The 22799-nt window shown below is 41.4% G+C and overlaps 1 protein-coding gene across 5 annotated transcripts in view; it reads right to left on the bottom strand.

Annotated features, from left to right (window-relative positions):
• Positions 1-22799, bottom strand: part of PLCB1 (phospholipase C beta 1) — a 751601-nt gene that overhangs the window by 109701 nt on the left and 619101 nt on the right. For all 5 annotated transcript variants that reach the window (XM_034947108.2, XM_003821362.4, XM_034947109.2 and 2 more), the window contains exons 24-27: positions 17965-18097; positions 14654-14707; positions 9819-10038; positions 404-584 (exon numbers count right to left, since the gene is read on the bottom strand). In XM_034947108.2, coding sequence (XP_034802999.1) covers positions 404-584; positions 9819-10038; positions 14654-14707; positions 17965-18097 — 588 coding nt within the window. The remainder of the gene's footprint in view (positions 1-403; positions 585-9818; positions 10039-14653; positions 14708-17964; positions 18098-22799) is intronic.

The following is a 22799-nucleotide window of genomic DNA, read 5'->3' as shown; positions in this document are numbered from 1 at the left end:
TTAAAAAAATTCTTACAAAGCCCAGTGCTACCAAAAAAAAAAAAAAAAAGGGAAAATTTGTTTGCAACATGTTCTTAATTTCTTAAACAAAGATAAGTGTTTTCTATTTGCTTATGAGATTTCAAAGATTCCCAAAAGCAATTATAAACTCAACATAAGTTAGTGAAAATAAAAATGATAAAATACAGCCTTATTGGCAGAAGACAGAGAAGCTTGGTAAAGATGCTAAGACAGTGGGGCTTATAAAAACAATACTGTGATGGACACTGTGTCACCTAAACAATCTCTCAAGTTGGTGCCAGTCACACCCACCCTTGTCTCCTTTCAGTTATCCAAAAGTATCCAAAGTTTCCTATAAGGGAGTTCCAGTTGCACAAACATAAATCATGTTTCTCAGGCTCACCAGTTTAATATGTTCTCGCTTCTGGTATTTTTCACTATAATACTGTTCTTGCCGAAGATTAAGCAGCTGCTGCTGTTGTTTGTCCTTCAAGTCTATTAACTTTTGGGTCATTTCAGCATCCAGGGCAGCGAGGTCTTGCTCAATCGTTGATGAACCATGATCAGGGCTGCTGGGTTCCGATCTGCAAAGACACAGAGTTTGACTCACAAAACAGACAGGCCATAACAAGGTGGAGGGAAGGTTATTCACCAGAATTCCTCCCAGAGAAAGTTATCTGTTTGGAAATACATATTTTCATAAGCCACTTGGGGTAGAGGGTGAGACCCCAAGGACAAGCTTAGCAACAGAGTGTCTCCAATCCCAGAGACTGAATGGAATTCATGGTGCTCTAGAAAGAGGCAGGGGCAGAAAGAAAAGCAAAGAGGCTGGGGGCCCTAGGCATGGCAGTGGTGAGAATAATAATCTCCCTTTGGGAAAAACAGTGTCTAATAAAAAATTTTCAGGTTTTAATCTTTTTTGTTATTTTAAAATGTGACAAGTGTAATGGCATTCCCAGTTACCTTTCCCGTATGAAAACTTCAGAGGACGCTGCATTGAGTAGACTTTGTTAGAGGAAGCTAAAGATGTGCCTTGTTTAGCATCAGGGGTGATGATTATAAACAGAGAGCACATGTAGATGCCGTGTGCAGATAACCCTCCTGGCTGACATCTGAGTTCTGTTTCTTAACAATTTTATTGTTGTTGTTGAGACAGAGTCTTGCTCTGTTGCCCAAGCTGGAGTGCAGTGGCATGATCTCAGCTCACTGCAACCTCCACCTCCCACGTTTGAGTGATTCTCCTGCCTCAGCCTCCTGAGTAGCTGGAACTACAAGCATATGCCACCATACCTGGCTAATTTTTGTATTTTTGGTAGAGATGAGGTTTCACCATGTTGGCTAGCATGGTCTCAAACTCTTGACCTCAAGTGATCTGCCCGTCTCAGCCTCCCAGAGTGCTGGGATTACAGACGTGAGCCACCGTGCCCGGCCTCTTAACAAGATTTTTAACAGCAAAGACACACAATGAAAATAAGGCTCTTTGGAGGCTTCACCAACTTCACTGATATCTTTACCCAAATGGCACTTTCCACACAAAGCTTACAAGGGGAAAGAGATGCGTTAGTTCATTCTAAAATATTTCGAATGCTTCCTCTTAGCAGTATGACTTTCTCTGCATTGTTCTTAGAGAATTACACAAATATTTAGAAGGTTAGGGTGAATGTCAAAATAAATTAAAGCAATTATCATTAACTTATGGTGTGATTCCTTCCAATTTTGTACTCTGTATTATCACCTGTAGGAAACAATGGAAAGAAAGACAGAGTATTGGGAACAGGGTACAAAGAGTAGGTATGCTCTTTTCATTTATATGGAATCCCTTCCCGAAAGACTACCTAAGATATTCAACACATCAGACTCTGCCTCCATATTTTTCACTTGTGGTCCGATAGGCCAGGTTAAGTTTCTTAGAATCAGCTGTCAGTAATTCTAGTTGCTTTTTCTTTGAATTGGGCCAGCATCAGTGGCATCACATGGGGAAGGGAGTTGGTTGAAGCTGGTGTTAGAATCAGATTTTGTCAAATAAGGGATGCAGAATTTTCTCAAGTTTCTTTTTGCATTTTTATGTGCAATGCCAAATGAGGACGGACATTCTATAAAGGCTCCTCACTGCAGTGTTGAGGGAAACTTTCCTCTTGGCATGACATAGTTAACATTGAATTATCTTTTTTCTTTTCTTTTCTTTCTTTTTTTGAGATGGAGTTTTGCTCTTGTAGCCCAGGCTAGAGTGCAATGGCACTATCTTAGCTCACCGCAACTTCCGCCTTCCAGGTTCAAGCGATTCTCCTACCTCAGCCTCCGTAGCTGGGATTACAGGCATGCACCACCATGCCTGGCTAATTTTTTTATTTTTAGTAGAGACAGGGTTTCTCCATGTTGGTCAGGCTGGTCTCAAACTCCCAACCTCAGGTGATCCGCCCACCTCGGCCTCCCAAAGTGCTGGGATTACAGGCATGAGCCACCGCGCCCGGCCTGAATGATCTTATATAGCAGGAAATCATTGTAGCCAGGGCATAAAGGCATTTCTTCAATCAGTTCCAACCACTCCAGCAGAGGTAGCTCTCATTGCCGACCATCACCCCATATGCCGGGCACACTCGTATCTGAGTAAGTCGGTATACCCATCACCAGCTTACATTTGAGGAAACCACGGCTCTGTGAGATAATTGGCCAAGGACACAGCATGGAGGTGCAGTAGTGCAACTTGCCCAAGGTCAAAAATTACAGGGGCAGAAGGGCAACACCTGTGCTCTTAAGAGCAACACAGCATGACTGCATGCCATGTCTGGACCAAAACTATTTTTGAGTAACCTGTTCTTCACATTATGTAGAAAGCTCACTTGAGATGATGAATATTAAAGAAATTGGTGTGATTCATTCCAATTTTGTACTCTATATTATCATCTGTAGGAAACAGGGAAAGACAGAGTGTTAGGAACAGGCCTGGTGTGCTGGTGGCTCATGCCTGTAATTCCAGCACTTTTGGGGGCCGAGGTGGGCAGATCACTTGAACCCAGAAGTTCAAAGTCAGCCTGGGTAGTGAGACCCCACCTCTAAAAAAAAAAAAAAAAAAAAAAAAAATTAGCTGGGCCTAGTGGCACGCGACTAGTTCCAGCTACCCGGGAGTCTGTGGCAGGAGGATTGATTGAGCCCAGGAGGTCGAGACTGCAGTGAGCTGTGATCATGCCACTGCACTCCAGCCTGAGCAAAAGAGCAAGACCCTGTCAAAAGGGAGGAAGGAAGGAAGGAAGGAAGGAAGGAAGGAAGGAAGGAAGGAAGGAATGAAGGAACGAAGGAAGGAAGGAAACAAATTCAATGTACATAATGCCCATCCATTCATTTATCTGAGGTGTTTTCAGGATTTTATTGCATATCAAGAGAGATGGAAGACAGGTAGACATAATCAGACCCACTGGCTTTGCCACTTGAAGAAAAGCTCCTCATGACGTATCTTTAGATACTATGTACTAAGGGATTTTTTGGTTTTGTTTTGTTTTAAAGGACAATACAAGAAAAAAACAAGTGAACAACATCTCTGCATCTTCTATAAAAACAAAGTTGAAGGCATGATCCCCTCTGCTGCTTGTATAAGATCCAGGAAATTAAATCTCTGGCAATTAAATACTAGGAAAACGCTTGTCTCTCTTGGAAGAGTCAGCAAGTTTCCTTTAATCAGATGAGGAGAATTATCAAACCCATACTCCTTTTCTCAGAAGCTAAGAGCTGAATTCAGTGTTCAAGGACAGAGATGACATTAAATGACTAGTGCTGTCCGGTAGAAACAGTATGAGAACCACATATGTGATTCCCTTCACATATGTAATTTCAAACTATTAGTAGTCACTTTAAAAAGTAAAAATAAATGAGTGAAATTAATTTTAATAATATATTTTATTTAACTTAATATATCCAAAATATCATTTCAACATGTAATTAAAATAAAATCAACAGATATGTTGTAGCTATTTTACATTGTTTTTTAAAAAAGTGAAGTCTTAGATATCTGGTATGTATTTTATAGTTATAACACATCTCACGAGCAATATTTCAAGGACTCAAGAGCCACTGGTAGGTAGCTAGTGGCTCCTGTATTGGGCAGCAGGTCTAGATAATTTGTCCAAAGCTTAGTCTATGCATGTGTGTTGTTTCTCTTTCTATTTTCATGGGATTTTTACATACAAATCTTCTATGATGTTACCTTCAATATTCTACTGGAAGTTTGCAGGATATGACTTACAAGTAAATACAAAAATTAATAAACAAATATGTACAGTGAAAGGAAAATAAATCTTGGGGCCCCAAATCACTAAGCTAAAGGGAAAAGTCAAGATGGGAATGGTTTAGGGCCAACCTGCCTCCCATTCTATTCAAAGTCATGCCTCTGCTCACTGAGGTAAATGCATATCTGATTGTCTCCTTCCAAGAGGCTAATCAGAAACTCAGAAGAATGCAACCATTTGTCTCTTATCTACCTATGACCTGGAAACCCCCTCCCGGCTTCCCATCTTCCTGCCTTTGCTTCGAGTTGTCCCGCCTTTCCAGATAGAACCAGTGTTCATCTTGCATAGGTTGAGTGATGTCTCATGTCTCCCTAGAATGTATAAAAACAAACTGCTTTGAACACCTTGGGCACATGTCATCTGGACCTCCTGAGGTTGTCACAGGCGCACGTCCTGAACCTTGGAAAAATGAACTTACTAAATAAACTTGCTAAATTAACTGTCTCAGATTTTCGGGGTTCATAGTACATACGACTAAAGCAGAAATTCAGGAGAAGTTTTAGGCCAAGCTTTGCTTGAACTGGCTGTGTAACTACAGGTAAATGGTAATACCTTTAGCTTTCAGCTTCCTCCTTGAAAAAGTGACAAATATCACCTAGATGGCCTTTAAGGATGCTCCAGGCTTAAGAAATGATGATTTTGGCTGGGCGTGGTGGCTCACGCCTGTAATCCCAGCACTTTGGGAGGCCGAGGTGGGCGGATCACGAGGTCAGGAGATCGAGGCCATCCTGGCTAACACAGTGAAACCCCATCTCTACTAAAAATACAAAAAATTAGCTGGGCGTGGTGGCGGGCGCCTGTAGTCCCAGCTACTCAGGAGGCTGAGGCAGGAGAATGGCATGAACCTGGGAGGCGGAGCTTGCAGTGAGCCGAGATAGCACCGCTGCACTCCAGCCTGGATGACAGAGTGAGACTCCGTCTCAAAAACAAACAAACAACAAAAAAGATGATTTTATTACTTTTTAAAGCCCAAGTATTAGGTTTTGATAGTGCTTTCAATTTAAGCATGTGTCAAATCATATGTCACAATATAAATCTAAAAAATGCATCTTATCTCTATGACTTGGCATCAAAAGAAGATTATTCAGTAAAGGAAGGATGTAATATGTCTTATACTTTGCTCATTGACAGGTCACTTACATACTTACATAGTTTCAGGGTAATTAATAAAGTTTTCAGTTAAAGAATGAAATTTTATTTCTCAGTGGCAATTATTATCAGTCAAGCTTTTGAGATAATCTTTACTGAGACAGCTGATGACAATGATTCCAAAAAAGTTTTCAGTAAATGTACAACCAATTCTACATAAGATTTCCTAGAGCTGTGAAGGTCATTGGATTATCTTTGGCAATACGTTGTCCATTGGTTAGCCAACATATGAAAAATAGGCTATCTGATAAGAGTAATTTATATACTATAGTATAGAAAATTAAGTGGAGCAATAATTTAAACTTAAAAGGCTTTTTTTCACTTCTCTTGATGCTACAATTCATTAAAATGCTATATATATATAGAAATAGAACTAAGGGATACTTTTGCTTTTGAAAGTTATAAGTCTTCTAAATGATACACTTTTTTTTAAAACCACAAATAACATTTTATTTTAAAAATAAAATGTTAATTTTTATTTTAAAAATGTTATGAGTTGATGTTTAAAGATACTTAAGAGCAATGTCTTACACAACGCTGTTAATGCTCACTAAATATCTGAAATTAAAAATATTCTTGACAGCTAAATAAGCCCTGAGGAAGACAAGAACTGTCTGTGACCTCAAAAGATAGCAACAAAATTTAAATTCACTGCATTTATTTCCATTTCCCTAATTATTCAACTTTGAAGAAAAGATTTTTATGTAAAAATTTATGCTGTTGATTAGACAACTTCATGTTGCAAAACATTATTTATTGTCAAGAAGTTCATACTATATACCTGCAAAAGATATTCAAAGAAATTTCAGGAATCTAAATTTAGAAGAGAAATCTCCTAACATTAGGGATAGTTAATGAGGGAATTTATTTGGGCATATTTATTTCACGCATCTGTTTGTTTTGTTGTGTAGAGATAGAAGATTATAAGTATACGGACCAGAAGCAGTCACAGGTCTACAGAGATGCAGATTCCAGATCTGCTATGTCATCGGACACAAGTAGTATCTCAGGGGGCACCACGCCATGACCTCACTGTCACTATGGCCTTGTGTGTTGCATGTGCCCCTGGCCAGGTTACTTGGCCTCAATGAGTTTTAGGTCCTCTCTTATCCAATGTGGGTGATGCCTGTACTTACTTCACAGTGCTGCTGTGGGAAATATATGGAATAGTACATAGAAGTGATTAGCACATGTACTGGGTTAAATAACATCCCGGTAAACTTCAGGTTCTGCCCAGAACCTCAGCCTGTGATCTAATTTGGAAAGAGGTTGTTGCAAATGTAATAGAATGAGGTCATGGTGGATTAGGGTGGACCTGAATCTAATGCCTGGTGTCTGTCATTAGAAGAGGGAAATTTGGACCAAGACACACCTACGCAGGGAGAATTCATGTGATAATGGAGGTAGAGACTGGAGTGATATGTCTGTCAGCCAAGGAATGCCAAAGATTGCCAGCAACCACCAGAAGTTAGAAGAAACAAAAAAAAAAGTTTCTTCCCCTAGACTTTTCAGAGAGCGCATAGTCCACTAACACCTTGATTTTGTTTTTTTGTTTTGTTTTGTTTTGTCTTGAGACAGAGTCGTTCTCTGTTGCCCAGGCTGGAGTGCAGTGGCACCATCTCGGCTCACTGCAACCTCCATCTCCTGGTTCAAGCAATCCTCCTACCTCAGCCTCCCAAGTAGCTGGGATTACAGGTGTGTGCCACCATGCCTGGCTAATTTTCGTATTTTTAGTAGAGATGGGGGTTTCACCATGTTGCCCAGGCTGGTCTCAAGTGATCCTCCCACCTTAGCCTCCCAAAGTGCTGGGATTACAGGAGTGAGCCATTGCGCCCAGCCAACACCTTGATTTTGAATTCCTAGCCTCCAAAACTGTGAGAACATACATTTTTATTGTTTTAAGCCATCCAGTTTGCTGTACTTTTTACAGCAATCCTAGGAAACTGATATGACACATATGCCCAGTACTTTGTTGACACTCAATGAAATGCTATTCCAGAACTGGGAACAGCCCTCGACAGGGTTCAAGAGAGGAAGCCCCCTGTGGTCCGCCAGACCCTGTGTCCACAAAGTCCCATGATAAGCTATGATGCGCAGTCCACATGTGGGGTTCTGAGAGCGGGTGACACTCTGAAATCCACACGGCATCCTCACATTTGGAAGCAGGTCTTTGTTGGAGTTTAGAGGCAGCGTCTGCATTATTCACACAAGAGTCTTGCAATTGAAGAAGGGCCCTGAGCCCAGAGAATCCTAACTGCCCTATCTCATCATGGTGGGAACTCGGCAGAAAGTACAGGTTTTCATGTGAAGTGCTGGGAGATGGCAGCTGGGAAGGGAGGCAGGGATTAGACCAAAGAAGGCCTTTCAGCCACCCTTCAATTTCTAGGATGCTCCTGAATGATTATAGACCAGGGCCCATCAGTGGAAAGTCTGTGGACCAGCAGCATCAGCAAACCTTAGGAGCTCGTTAGAAGCTCAGAAGCTCAGTCCCTACCGAAGGAGGCCCCTGAGGCGGAAACTCTAGGGTCAGGGCCCGAGGGTCTGTGTTTAGCAAATGCTGCAAGTGATTCACATGCACACTGAAATTTGAGATGCACTGATCTAGGCTAGATAATGGAGTGTCATGAACACATTTGGTGTGGGTAACAGCATGAGTTTCATTCTCTAAAGGACACCTGGGAATTGCAGAGACATACAAGCAGGCTTCTCTCTTCCAGGCCTCTGACCCCATATTTTACGATCTTTTTAAAACAAATCAAGAATTCATCCCCTTCTCTCCATGTCTACCAGCGTCATCCTAGACCAAACCACCATCATTACTCAGCTGGACTCATGAAAAAGTTTCCTAACTGGTCTCCTGCTTTCACTCTGAGTCCTTGATCTTCACTACTCAGAGTGTTGTCCATGGAACTGCAGAATCAGCATCACCTGGTGCTGCTCAGGCCCCAATTCAGACATGGAGCAGAACCTGCACCTAACAAGATCCCCGGTGACTCATGTCCATTTGAGATGCACAGCTTGAGGGTCCCTCTTCCACACAGCAGCTAGAGTCATTGCTCTGAGACTCTCAAATTTCGCCATATCAATTTCTTTCTTCAGTAGAATCTTATTGCACGTTCAATACATTTTGAACTGTTGCTTGCTCCAGCTCTAAAGAACCTAGCAGTGGGATTCCCTCCTGTTTCTCTGATCTCATCCTGTTTCACTCCTCTCATGGTTTACAATGTTTCACCCACTTTGCCAGCTTTGCTGTTCCTGGAACAAGCACATTTTTTTCCTGCCTGAGGGCCTTTGCACTTGCTGTTTCCTCAGCCTGGAGTAAGTCTCCCTAGTTCTTTCCATAGCTGACCAGGCTTTATTCTTTCTGTGCCACCTTATTGCAGATCAACATGTCAGAAGGCATCTCCTATCTCCAGTCATTCTCTACCCCATGGTCCTGTTTATTTCTTTCCTTGATAGTCCTCATCACAGCCTGAGATGATGCTGTGTGTTTGTTGTTTATTATTTATGTTTCCCACATTACCGTGTTACTATTTGAGATGACTGGGTAGGTCATGTTTATTGCTGTGTCCCCAGGGCACAGTAGGCACTCAAAAAATATTAATTAAGTGAATGTGTGAGAGATGCTTCTCATCATCAAGGTTTGGGTATATGGGGCTGTGGGAACCCAGGCCCAAATTAGAGTCACCTGTGTAGGGCATTATGGCTTTCAGACAGGGTAGCAAAGGATAGTAAGCTTCTCTTTTCTATAAGACCAGTTGTGGCCAGGCATGGTGGCTCATGCCTGTAATCCCAGCACTTTGGGAGGCCGAGGCAGGCAGATTGCTTGAGGCCAGGAGTTCAAGACCAGCTGGGCAACCTGGTGAAACCCCATCTCTACTAAAAATACAAAAATTCGCCAGGCATGGTGGCGTAATCCCAGCTTCTTGGGAGGCTGAGGCACAAGAATCACTTAAACTCTGGAGACAGAAGTTGCAGTGAGCCGAGATGATGTCACTGCACTCCAGTCTGGGTGACAGGGCAAGACTCTGTCTCAAAAAAAAAAAAAAATCAGCTGCCTCTCCAACTAGGTTCTAGGTACTCCAGGCAAAGTCTCATACCCATGAGACTGGCAGCTGTAAGATAGGAAGTTAGTTAATTGGAATTGGGATCACAGGCTAGACTCACAGGAGGACTTCCTGCATATTTATTCTCAGAATTTGGTTAAATAAAAAAATTCAATTCACAAGCAAATCTGGGCTAAGGTGCCACAAAAGCTATGGAGAACGGAGGAGGTTAGGTGGTTTTCTTGCCATGGTACAGGTCCAAAAACATGATATAAAACATTAAAAATCCATGTTAACAACTCTTCATGCTATGAAACCAACTAAAAATATTCATTGAACTTACTTTTTCTTACTGTCCTTTTTGGCGGACTTTTCCAAAGCTGCTCTCCTTCTCAAGTAGTCATTCTGAATTTCATTATACTTGGTAGTGTGTTCTTTGATAAGGTCAGTGGTTTTCTTGTGGTGTCTCTTAACCAGGTCTTTCATTTCTTTGTAGTGTTTCTTTTGAAGTTTCACAAACGATTTCTGTTGCTTTAGTTCTTCGATGGTCTGTGCTTCCACTTCTGCAACAAATGAATATGAAAGCTAAGGGAATGGGAGGGCTGAACATCCAGATGGAAAGAAGAGAGGCTACCTTCTTAGGAAGAAATGGTTGATCTTGCCCAGCTAGAGTTTAAGAGCAAAGCTTGATGTCAGCCCTATCTGGGTTCCAGTCTGGCTCTATCACTTGCTAACTTTGAGACTATGTTACTAAACTTCTCAGAGACCCAGTTGCTTCATTTGAATACACATATTTTTAGTTTGGGTTCCCTAGAAGCAGAATGCAAGATGGGGATTCAGGTGCACGTGATTTACTGAGGGACTCTCAGAGTAGGGGAGCCAGGAAAGCAGACAGGGCTGGGGAAGGAGCTGAGCAAGGGTGTGGTCTCAGAAGGATGGAGTCTGGTCTCTGCCTGATCCCATGGGGAAGTGCTGGAGTGTGAGTTGTACCACTGAGCTGGTCTCATCTTGAGGCAAGAAGGCAAGCTTCTTGCATATTTGGAACATTCAGTGCAGGGAGGCATAACCATCTGGAGAGGGGGCTTCCTTTTGGTTGAGGGCAATTTTGCAGAGAAGGAGAAGTTATGAGCTGTTAACAGCCAACCCTCACCACCAGCCAGGAGATGGGTGCACCAGCTGTACAAGGAATCTGGGCAGGGCACCAACAGCATTGCTATAAGGATTATAATACTTCTATAACTTTATAGGGTTGTTAAGATGATGAAATAAAAGAACTCATGGAAAGTATTTAACTCAGTTTCTGGCACTGTGCCTGTGGAGGCTTAGAAAATAACTGTGCAGGTTCTACAACACCATTTCTAAAAGGTATCATTTACAGTATAAACATCGTAAGCTGGTACATTTATCATAAAAGCATATAGCAGTAAAGTGTCTTGAGGCAAGATACCTTAATATAATTTGCACAAAGTCACCAGAGGCTTACTAGCAGCCCACTTTACTATATTATTATGATTATGATTATTATTTTCTTTTTTGAGACAGAGTCTTGCTCTGTTGTGCAGGCTGGAGTGCAGTGGCGTGATCTCAGCTCACTGCAACCTCCACCTCGTGGGTTCAAGTGATTCTCATGTCTCAGCCTCCCAAGTAGCGGGGATTACAAGCATGCACCAACATGCCTGGATAATTATTTTCTATTTTTTGTGGAGACGGGGTTTCGCCATGTTGGCCAGCCTGGTCTCAAACTCCCAGCCTCAAGTGATCTGGCCTCCTCGGCTTCCCAAAGTGCTGGGATTTCCAGGCATGAGTCACCATGCCTGGCTGATTTTTTTATCCCATGCTGAGAAAACTTTGAATGTGATAGAGTCTGACCTTAAAACATTCTGGGCCAAGCGCAGTGGCTCATGCCTGTAATCCCAGCACTTTGGGAGGCCGAGGCAGGATCACCTGAGGTCAGGAATTCGAGACTAGCCTGGCCAACATGGTGAAACCCCATCTCTACTAAAAATACAAAAATTAGGCCAGGTGTGGTGGCGCATGCCTGTAATTCCAGCACTTTGGGAGGCCAAGGTGGGTGGATATCTGAGGTCAGGAGTTCGAGACCAGCCTGGCCAACATGGCAAAACTCCTGTCTCTACTAAAAACACAAAAATTAGCTGGGCATGGTGGCACATGCCTATAATCCCAGCTGCTCGAGAGGCTGAGGCAGGAGAATTGCTTGAACCTGGGAAGCAGAGGTTGCAGTGAGCCAAGATTGTGCCACTGCACTCCAGCCTGGGTGGCAGAGTTAGACTCTTGTCTCTAAATAAATAAATAAATAAATAAAAATGCAAAAATTAGCCAGGTATGGTGGCAGGCGCCTGTAATCCCAGCTACTCGGGAGGCTGAGGCAGGAGAATCACTTGAACCCGGGAGACGGAGGTTGCAATGAGCCGCGATCACATCATTGCTCTGCAGCCTGGGCGACAGGGTGAGACTCCGTCTCAAAACAAAACAAAACTAATCTGTATTTTACTGATATATTCAATCAATTCTAGAATGTGCATTTAAAAAATATGTTAACATTTCCGAAATCAAGATGCATCTTATGGTTGTTGGGGTATGATGGTTGGTCAGTGCTTTCTTTTTTAGCAATACATGAACATAGGATGCTTTACAACTGATGGTATCTTAACTCCAGTGAATTATCATTTATATGGACCTAGATCAAGTCATAGTTCACATGTTTCCATGCTTTGAATTGAATGTCCTGCTTCTGGGAACAAAAAATGTTACCATAAATATTTGAAACTATCAAGAGATTCAGAAATAATATATGCTGTGAATAACAAGAGACCTGAATAGAAAATAAGATGTCTAGTGAATAAACATTGAAACTAGAATAATAAGTTATGTTATTAAATGTTAAGGTCTTTAAGCAGTAGAAATATGTTTCCTTTTCTTATACTGTGTCTATTCTCCTGACATTCGATCTCTTTTGAGAATGAGGCCATGGAGAAAACCAGGTACATTTATTTAATGGTTTCCTTCAGGCCCAAATTGACTCATTATGGTTGCATAATAAGTTATTACATTAAGAATTTATAATCCCAAGGAATTGCTGCATTCTTGGAGGCAGATGCAATTCTATTTCTTTAAAAGTGGTTTACAGCATATCAGCTATAGGCAGTTTGGAAATAAGGCTCTAGATGTTCTAACCTATGATTAGAAATAAATCCACATAAACTATTATTTTTAAAAAGTCTGTAGATGAGAGGCTGTTCCTTAGACTATGCTCTTAAGTATAAAGGTAATGCTCACCTATATAAAGACACAAATATCATTTATAAATAAGCCACCAAGATATAATCACAGCTAATGCATTGGTACAGACCATTGCCTTTTGTCCATTCATTTACATTATTTTAAACAACATTCTAGGAACACTTCTGTCTCTTGTTGTATGCATTAATATGGTATTGTTTCCCATGAAACTAAATCTTTCTTTTTTTTTTTTTTTTTTTTTTTTTTGAGACAGAGTTTCGCGCTTGTTGCCCAGGCTGGAGTGCAATGGCGCAATCTTGGCTCACGGCAACCTCCGCCTCCTGGGTTCAAGCGAATTTCCTGCCTCAGCTTCCTGAGTAGCTGGGATTATAGGTGCGCGCCACCACAGTGGCTAATTTTGTAATATTTAGTAGAGATGGGGTTTCTCCATGTTGGTCAGGCTGGTCTCGAACTCCCGACCTCAGGTGATCCGCCCCCCCTTGGCCTCCCCAGGTCCTGGGATTACAGGCGTGAGCCACCACACCCAGCCTAGAACTAAATCTTTTAAAAACATGTTTTGTTGGGAGGGGCACAGTGGCTCACGCCTGTAATCCCAAAACTTTGGGAGGCCGAGGCGGGTGGATCACCTGAGGTCAGGAGTTCGAGACCAGCCTGGCCAACGTGGCGAATCACCGTCTCTACTAAAAATACAAAATTAGCCGGGTGTGGTGGCACGTGCTTGTAATCCTAGCTATTTGGGAGGCTGAGGCAGGAGAATTACTTGAACCCGGGAGGTGGAGGTTGCGGTCAGCCGAGATTGTACCACTGTGCTCCAGCCTGGGTGGCAGAGTGAGACTTCATCTCAAAAACAAAACAAAACCAAACCATGTTTTGTTTTCTTTTAATACTTTCCTCAAGTAATTTTTCTACGCATATTTTATGCATTTCTTGATGAAATGCAAATATACACATCAAAGTGCATAAATCATAAAAGTATAGCCTTGTAAATTTTCCCAAAGTCAGTGTGCTTCAATATCCATCACTTAGGTCAAAGTTAGAATTTGGCCAGCATCCCAGAAGCCTTCCTTTTTGGTTCCTGTCTCCCACCAAGTATAATCCAAATCCAGGTTTCTACAGCACAGATTAGTTTTGTCTTTGAAGTTGGTGTATATGGAATCCTACAGAATGTTCTTTTGTGTCTGACTTTTTTCCTCAACATTATGCTTGAGTTTTATCCATGTTGTGTGTGACTTGAGTTTATTTATTCCTGCAGTTGCCTCCTGTTCCATGCTAGGAATTTATCACAATTTATTTACCTACCTTACAGCTGATGGACATTGGGTTGTTTCTAGATTTGGCCCTTACCAGTGGTGCTGCTTTTGGTGAACATGTGTGTACATTTCTGTTGTATATTGAGCCAAGTATTATAAATATTTTTAAGATTCCACTACATACTGCTAATTGTACTGCACAAAGCTTGTACCAATTTTAGTTCCACTAGTTTATGTGACTAACCAAATATAAAATAACTCCAAACTGTATCACAGTTCTTAAACACTGTGCATTTTATGCTCACAAATGGATCATATTCTGCATATCTAAAATACAGTTTATTATTGGCAATTTGGGAAGACAGGCATTCTTGTTCACTGGGTTACATTTCCAGCATGAAACTATTCTTTGATGCTGAAATAGCTGTCTTGTGAAACTACATTATTTTTATGCCAGTAGGGTTCTAGCTACAAAGTATGGTTACTTCTCTGTGATTATATCATATCATGTAGACTAAACTAAAAGTGTATGTCTCTAGATTTTTTAGAAGAAGAAATATTAATGATGTTGTTTTTCAGATATGAATGGAAATTTCCTCTCCTCTAAATACTTCCACTGTGTAATACTGAGCTGCTTAATTCCATGGGGGGAAAGGGTGGCATTTACCTGTTAAGACACTCTGAATAAGATCTTCTGTTTTGGCAGGTGCCTTTACAGAACCTGTAATAAAAAAGATAAAATAAATAGCCTCTTCAACTTTTTAAATTTTATTCTTCCTGTAAACAAACAAACATATTTGGGCCTTGAATCTAAATCTCTTTTTGGAGAAATGACAAATTGTGTGAGGAAATTCTTTATAAAAATTATTCTTAAAAAGTCTTCATTTGCAGCTTTGAGACAAACCTAATTAAATGTAACATTAGGCCAGGTGCAGTGGCTCATTCCTGTAATCCCAGCACTTTGGGAGGCCGAGGCAGGCGGATCACTTGAGGTCAGGAGTTCAAGACCAGCCTGGCAATATGGTGAAACCCTGTCTCTACTAAAAATACAAAAATTAGCGGAGCATGGTGGCGGGTACTTGTAATCCCAGCTACCTGGTTGGCTGAAGCAGGAGAATCACTTGAAGCCAGGAGGTGGAGTTTGCAGTGGACTGAGATCATGCCACTGCACTCCAGCCTATGTGACAGATTGAGTGAAAGTCTGTCTCCAAAAAAAAAAAAAAAAAAAAAAAGTGATATTATATGCCCCATTTATAACGAGAGAAAAGAGAAAAAAGAGAAAAGACATCCACTTGGAAGCAAAACAAATTCAGTTTAGGCAATGCTATTGCCATCTTCTGGCTAAATCAGGAATGACAAGTGACCTTTTAAAAGTCAAACGCTGGGAGGCCAAGGTAGATGGATCACCTGAGGTCAGGAGCTCCAGACCAGCCTGACCAACATGGCGAAACCCCGTCTCTACTAAAAATATAAAATTAGCCGGGTGTGATGGTGCACGCCTGTAATCCCAGCTACTCGGGAGGCTGAGGCAGGAGAATCGCTTGAACCCAGGAGGCGGAGGTTGCAGTGAGCTGAGATCACACCATTGCACTCCAGCTTGGGCAACAAGAGCCAAACTCTGTCTCAAAATAAAATAAAGTAAAATAAAAATAAAAGACAAATGTTGACCACTAGGCAGTAATAACTGTTACAGGAAAGATCCATTGGTGAATGTTAAAAATCAGTAAGTAAAAGTTTAAGGAAGAACAGGATATTTGCATAGTCTCAAAGTAGCTCTCCCAATATATCTAAGAGGGGAAAATAATAACTTTCAGTGGAGAAACCACCTTAACCAAGTGATCCCATATCATCATTGATGAGACCCAGCAACATCATATACCCGTGATGTGATGCACTGAGAAAGGCGAGTATCACTTGCGTGGTGCTCTTGTCAAAATGCGTGCCCTCAACCTAATCATGGGGAAACATTGGACCAACCCAGACTGAGGGATGTTCAACAAAATAACTGACCAGAGTTCTTCCAAAGTACCAAGGTTATGAAAGACAGAAAAGACTGTGGGACTGCCATAGGTTAAAGGAGACTAAAGAATCATGACAATAAAATACAATTTGGGATCCTGCGTTGGAATCTTGAACAGTAAAAGGACATTAGTGGAAAGCAGGTTAGTCCAAATAAAGTGTGCAGTTTAGGTCAGAGTATCGTGCCAATGTTACTTTCCTGGTTTTGATGATTGCCCCATGATCCCGTGAGATGTTAACTTTAGGGGAAGAAGAGGTTATTTTTGCAATGTATTCTGTGCCATTTAAAAAATATTTTCTGTAAGTTAAATTATTCCAAAATATCAAGTTAAAAAAATTAAATGTGAAAATGCTAAATTCTCTTTTACTTTCAGGAACACATGACTATTTACTCACACATTTAAACGATGGATTTATATTTCAGAAGCATTCAAGATGTTTGTATTTGGTATATAAAACCCTTTATTTGAAAATTTACTTCTTGTTTATAAAGTCATCTTCTTACTATTATTGACTTTGGCAACTTTTTTTTTTTTTTTTTGAGATGGAGCCTCGCTCTGTCACTCAGGCTGGAGTGCAATGGTGCGATCTCAGCTTACTGCAACCTCCGCCTCCTGGGTTCAAGCAATTCTCCTGCCTCAGCCTCCTGAGTTGCTGGAACTACACGCATGCACCACCATGCCAGGCTAACTTATGTATTTTTAGTAGCGATGGGGGTTTCACCATGTTGGCCAGGTTGGTCCTGAACTGCTGACCTCAAGTGATCCACCTGCCTCAACCTTCCAAAGTACTGGGATTACGGGCATGAGCCACCATGCCTGGCCAGCAACCTTTTAAAAAGCAGTTCAAGCATGTCTGATACAAATTAAATATAATTTGTTTTTTTTTTAATTCTCATTCTCTCCCATGAGAAATACCCTTCCACCCTAAATAAAAGATCTGGATCTATTGGCACCGTGACCTAGTATGACAAAGAAAGGAGCTCCTCTCCACACCTTCATGGAAGGAAATTCTGCTCCCTTTTGTTTACTTTATTAACCAATTCAACAAGAAATTATCAGGTACATGCTATTCCCCAGCACTGTGTGATGTACAGAGGAGGCATCAAATTGAAGTCTACCTAGGAAGCCTCCCATCTACTGGGGTAAACAGGACATACACACAAGGAATAGTTACACAAAGCTGCATAAGATTAAATGTCAAAGTTAGCTGCATAGAAATCAAAGGATTTTTATTTTATTTTATTTATTTATTTATTTATTTATTTATTCATTTATTCATTTTGAGAAATGAGACATGAGTGTGGCTTTGGCTGTAATATAGGAGCTAAAAGCAAGAATGTTAGTATCATTGGGAACTGCATCAGGCCTAAGGTCACTCTTCCCTGGCACTGTGGCCTTCAATAAGTACTTTATCACCTGAAAATGGCAGCTTATTCATCTGCACAATGGGGACAATAATAGAATCTACTCTCTGGGCCTGGTATAGGGGGGAATTGAAATGATCTGTATGAAAAGCTTAGCAATGTGTCCAGCACAGGGCAGACACTCAAAGATGTTGAAAAGAAAGTTGGAGAAAGAGGGAAAGGAGCCCTTGGCACAGAATTAATGAAGCAGGACTAAGAATGCACTTCGAAGGCATGGTTGTCTATAAGCTGCTTGGAGAATTCTTCTCAAACCGTGCCAGCAGATGGGTCATGACTCATCACTGAAAAAGGACACCGGAAATCCGGGTGATTTTTTTTGTTGTGGTTTCATAAGTTATCTGCAGAGTCAGATGAGCACATATGACTCTCTTCTGGCTTTCATTCATCAATTGCACATTGACGGAGCTCCTCCTAAGTCCACACATCTTTCCTCACTTGATGCTTTAGCTACCCACATCACAGCGCCTCCGTCAGTGGCACTAATGAACTGGAGGATCTTGCTCGTGTTGTCCAGCTCTTTCCAGATGGCTTACCTGGAGCTGGCTGGCTGTGGAGAGCCTGGGAGGGTGGCTTGGGTGTCAGGGTTGTAGTGTGATTCACCCCATTTTCTGCTGGAGTCGTTCTCGCTTCACTTGGAGCCTCTGATGGTGTTTCTCCAGGATCAGCCTAAAATTATAAATATCCTTTCATTTTCCACATTTCTTTTTATTCTTTTCTTGCCTTCCTAAACCAACAAGGCTACATTTTGTAGCATCTTCACAATTCTTTTGGAGTTGGAAATATCAAATTTGATACTCCCTGGAAAGCAGGGTTAAAACAGCATAGTGTTGAGCCATGACTATGGGAGGTTAATTGTATTAAAGTCTCCAATTTTTACACCAACCTATGTCTGTGCCCGTTGGTGGTACCCTTCCACACTGACTCTGGACCAGACCATGTGATTTGCTTTGGTTAATCAGAGAATAGCAAACTTGATACAAAAGACCCTTGCAAATGTTTCCACTGTTTCTCAGGGTCCTATTATAGCAATGGAGGATGAGAGGTCTGAGTCATCCTGGTCTCTCATCCAGCTCTTCTGGAGGAGAGCTGAGTCATCCTGGTCAAGGATGTCCTGGACCAGCCAGTCCCCAGCTGAGCACATACACTTGAGTGAACCCGGCTGAGATGAGCTGAGTCTATGAGTCTGGTCTGGATCTGCAGACCTGCCCAGCTGACCAGATAATGCATGAAAAATAATAACTAGTTGATGTTATAAGCTGCCAAGTTTGGGGTTGTTTTACAGAATGAGCTAATTGATGTGATGGATAAGAACACACATTTTGGAGCACAGCTTGCCTGGGTTCAGATGCTGGCCCTGCAATTTACCAGCGGTGTGATTTTGGGCACTTCACTTAACTCTCTGTGCTTCAATTTCTTTATCCTTATAGATGAAGACAGGTGTTTACTGGGGATGATAATATTATCTTGTTAGATTGTTTAGATGATTAAATAAGTTAATACTTATAAAGTACTTAGAATTGTTTCTGGCACAGAGTAAATATGTGGATGTTAAATAATGTGAAAGTTGTCAGAATCTAAATGGAGTCCCTTATATTAAAACAACAACAACACCCACAAAAACCCAAAAAACCCTGACAAAAAGAGCCAGGGAATGTCATAAAGAGAAGGTTCTCACTCATAAATGCCTGATAAGAAAAACTCTCACAAAAGACTCTGCAAAAGCCATCACCTTGTACAAAGGCCGTAGCAACTTTACACAAAAAATACTTCTGTGAGGACACCTGCCTAGCAACTCCCTGTCCAACCTCAGACTGATGTCACTCTTGTTATTGATCCTTGTAGCCAAGGCTAATCATCTGAAAACAATTATGTAACCCTCCTCATTTATCCTTTACAAACCTTTGTCTTCCTTCCCTCCCTGACTAAGCACATAATTTAGTATGCCCTATTCTTAAATAATACCATTTTCTTTTAGAGAGCATCTGTTTGTTATTTATGTTGACATAAAACAAATAAAACCTTTAAGCTTGTGGAATACTACCAATGAATAATAATAATAAATGCATTGAAACGTAAAATCTTCATTCGACACCCTCCAGCAGCTAATTCCACATACCTTATACACAGTAAACAGTTTAAAAATGTTTGTTGAATAAATGCTGATCCTTATAAAATAATTGCCTACATACTCTTTCAATGTTGCTTTTCAATATGCTAAATTCTCTGTAACTCTTTATCAGAATTGCCTTCCAAGTCCCTGGCAGGTTTTACTGACAATGAGGCTATCCCAATGTTCTACTTTGTAGCACATTTTAAAAATACATTAGGAAATATATTTTTCCAGAAGTCATTTGGAGTCTAACATTGTGACATTTTGGCATGTCATTACAGATGAAAAATTGACCTATAATAACCTTCTTATAAAAAATAAGATAAGAGTGAAAATAGTGACACTGATTGTCACTAGTGGCTTTTAATCTGTTTCCCAAATCATCTTTAAAGCCTCTTCCAAAACTGCATTAAGTGATGGCAGAACTTACTTTAATTCAACAAATCATCCCTGCTTGTTTACTACACCCTACTCAATGCTGGAAGAGCCCTTAGTAGCAGTGGCTGGACATCAGTTAGGGGAGACAGGAGCCTAAACAAGTAACCGGGGCAGCCTGTATAGCTCACTATGGCAGAATCTTTCTTTTGAAAAATGACTACTTCTGATGGGTAAGTGCCAGTATGGTCACACTATTTAGTTACATCCATCAGAAAAATTCTCCCTAGAATTACATGCAAAGGGAAAGGATTGTGTATATTTTGTTCAGCAAGACATTGCAAACTGGAAACTCATGGTCCCAATGGAGTACATGGATGCATTTTCTTTGGCTCAACCACTGTTGTCAAATCTTTTAATTAAGGTGATCTTATACTGAAACAATGGGTTTCTTACTTCCCTTGAAAAACTAGATTTGACTACATGGGACCTATACACCCACAGTGGGTGGTTCTTTGGCCTAAATACAGCAGGGGTAATGCTTTCCTGGCCTCCCAGCTGAAGAGGGTGCCCATGGTTACCAAACTCAGCTGCTTTAGAAAGCAGGTAGGAAGATGTCCCTGTTCCGTGGGGATCTGACCTTCCCCATTATGTCCAAGTTGGTTTCTAAAACCATGTGGGGAATGAACCAGATTCTTCCCAATGTGACAGCTCACTGAAATTAGCCCTCTGAAAAAGGACAGAGAAAAAGAAAATTTTGATGGAGGAAAGAATGGAAGTTAGGGAAAACCAGCTTCTGTGAAAGTAATAATGGTGGCTTTTTTTTTTTTGGCAACTAAAATTAGTGTCTTGAGGTGTTAGACGGGAGGTGCATTCAAACTGGATCCAACAAGTTTATTTTTAGCTTTGCATTAGGTTTTCAGATACTCCATGTAGCTGTAAGCCCTTGGGAAACCAAGTTCGATTGTCAATTTGAGTCAAATAAAGGAAAAAATAAATCTCTGCTTATGAAGGGCATGTGAGACAAAGCCTCCACCTTCCAAAAAGGGACGTTCTATATAAAATCAAAGATATTTTTAAAAAGCAGATAGATGTTAAGTAAACATTCAGGCAAATACTTTATGGTTGCAGTCGGGGATAAAGGGGGCACCAAGGGTCGGTGCTGGACTTTGAAGTGGGCTTTGGAGAAATGCTTAGTCCAGGGGTCACACCTGGTGATGTCTCCATGTAGAGGGGACTGTGTCACTCTCGGGACACAACCCCTAAGGATACTATTCACACTGTAGAGTAATAGGCAGTTAATGGAAATGATAGAAACCAGTGAAGTAGATTTAATGCAATAGGGCAAAGTGAGGTCACGTCCAGAGCAGGAGAGAGACAGCCTGTAAATGGGGCAGTGGCTGCTGTTCATTTTTAGCCTATTTCCACCCAGGTTTTGAGAAAAATGGAAAAATGAAAGTTTTGAGTGAACTCTCCCAGTTTCCAATCACTGAGAAGCCAAACAGAGCACATCTTCAGACTGCATTTGGCCCAGAAGTTGCCCATCTGTACCCTCTGCCAGGAGGAGCAGAGTTTGCCTGGAATTCTGAGATGGTACAAGAGTGAGCCATGCATCCTTAGCAATGCAGAAGCGACAGGACTGTGCTGGGAACTCGGTGGGCCAGGAGCCAACTAGTCTGCAGCCCACAACTCCTTACCTTCTCACCCCAGTGGCCAAGCAAAGGCATAGAGAAGAGGGTCAGTAATGAGGACATTAAACACTGGGCTAAGGAATTTGGAGATCCTTGCATAGTCTGACTCTTGTCAGGGACCTCATGATTTTCTGGAGACAGATGTTATATACAAGTTAAGTCAGTGGTCCCCAGCCTTTCTGGCACCAAGGACCAGTTTCATGGAAGATAATTTTTTCATGGACCAGGGGGAGAGGAGGTTATTGAGGGGATGGTTTCAGTATGACTCAAGTGCATTATATGTATTGTGCACTTTACTTCTATTATTATTGTTACATTGTACTATATAATGAAATAATTATACAACTCACCATAATGTAGAATCAGTGAGAGCCCTGAGCTTGTTTTCTTGCAACTAGATGGTCCCATTTGGGGGTGATGGGAAACAGTAACAGGTCATCATGCATTAGATTTTCATAAGGAGCACACAACCTAGATTTTTCACATGTGCAGTTCACAATAGGGTTCACAGTCCTATGGGAATCTAATGCCACTACTGATCTAACAGGAGGCAGAGCTCAGGGGGTAATTTGAGTGATGGGGAGCAGCTATAAATACAGATGAAGCTTTGCTTGCTTGCCCACCTGCTGCTTACTTCCTGCTGTGTGGGCCAGGTCCTAATAAGCTACAGACCAGTACTGGTTGGGATGCCTGAGTTAAGATTCTATAACATATACATGTGACTAATGTTTAAACTTTTTTGCTAAGGGCTGTAGACACTTTTTTTTTTTTTTGAGATGGAGTCTCACTCTGTCACCCAGGCTGGAGTGCAGTAGTGCAATTTTGGCTCATTGCAACCTCCACCTCCTGGGTTCAAGCGATTCTCCTGCCTCAGCCTCCCGAGTAGCTGGAATTACAGGCATGCACCACCATGCCCAGCTAATTTTTGTATTTTTAGTAGAGACGGGGTTTCACCATGTTAGCCAGGCTGGTCTCGAACTCCTGACCTCAAGTGATCCACCTGCCTCGGTCTCCCAAAGTGCTGGATTACAGGCACGAGCCACCCTGCCCGGCCCATAGGTACGCATTTTAATTGACTCCATTTACCGAATGGAGACTGCAATTAGAAGTGGCTGTAGATCATCCTGGGTTAGACACTGTTATATACAACAGCTTTTTCAAAGCCAATCAGTGTAGGCAACACGCACAGAAC

Source organism: Pan paniscus, chromosome 21 (assembly GCF_029289425.2).
Source record: "Pan paniscus chromosome 21, NHGRI_mPanPan1-v2.0_pri, whole genome shotgun sequence".
Lineage (NCBI taxonomy): Eukaryota > Metazoa > Chordata > Mammalia > Primates > Hominidae > Pan > Pan paniscus.
The sequence above is the reverse complement of the archived record's forward strand: the minus strand, read 5'-3'. Positions and strand labels throughout refer to the sequence as shown.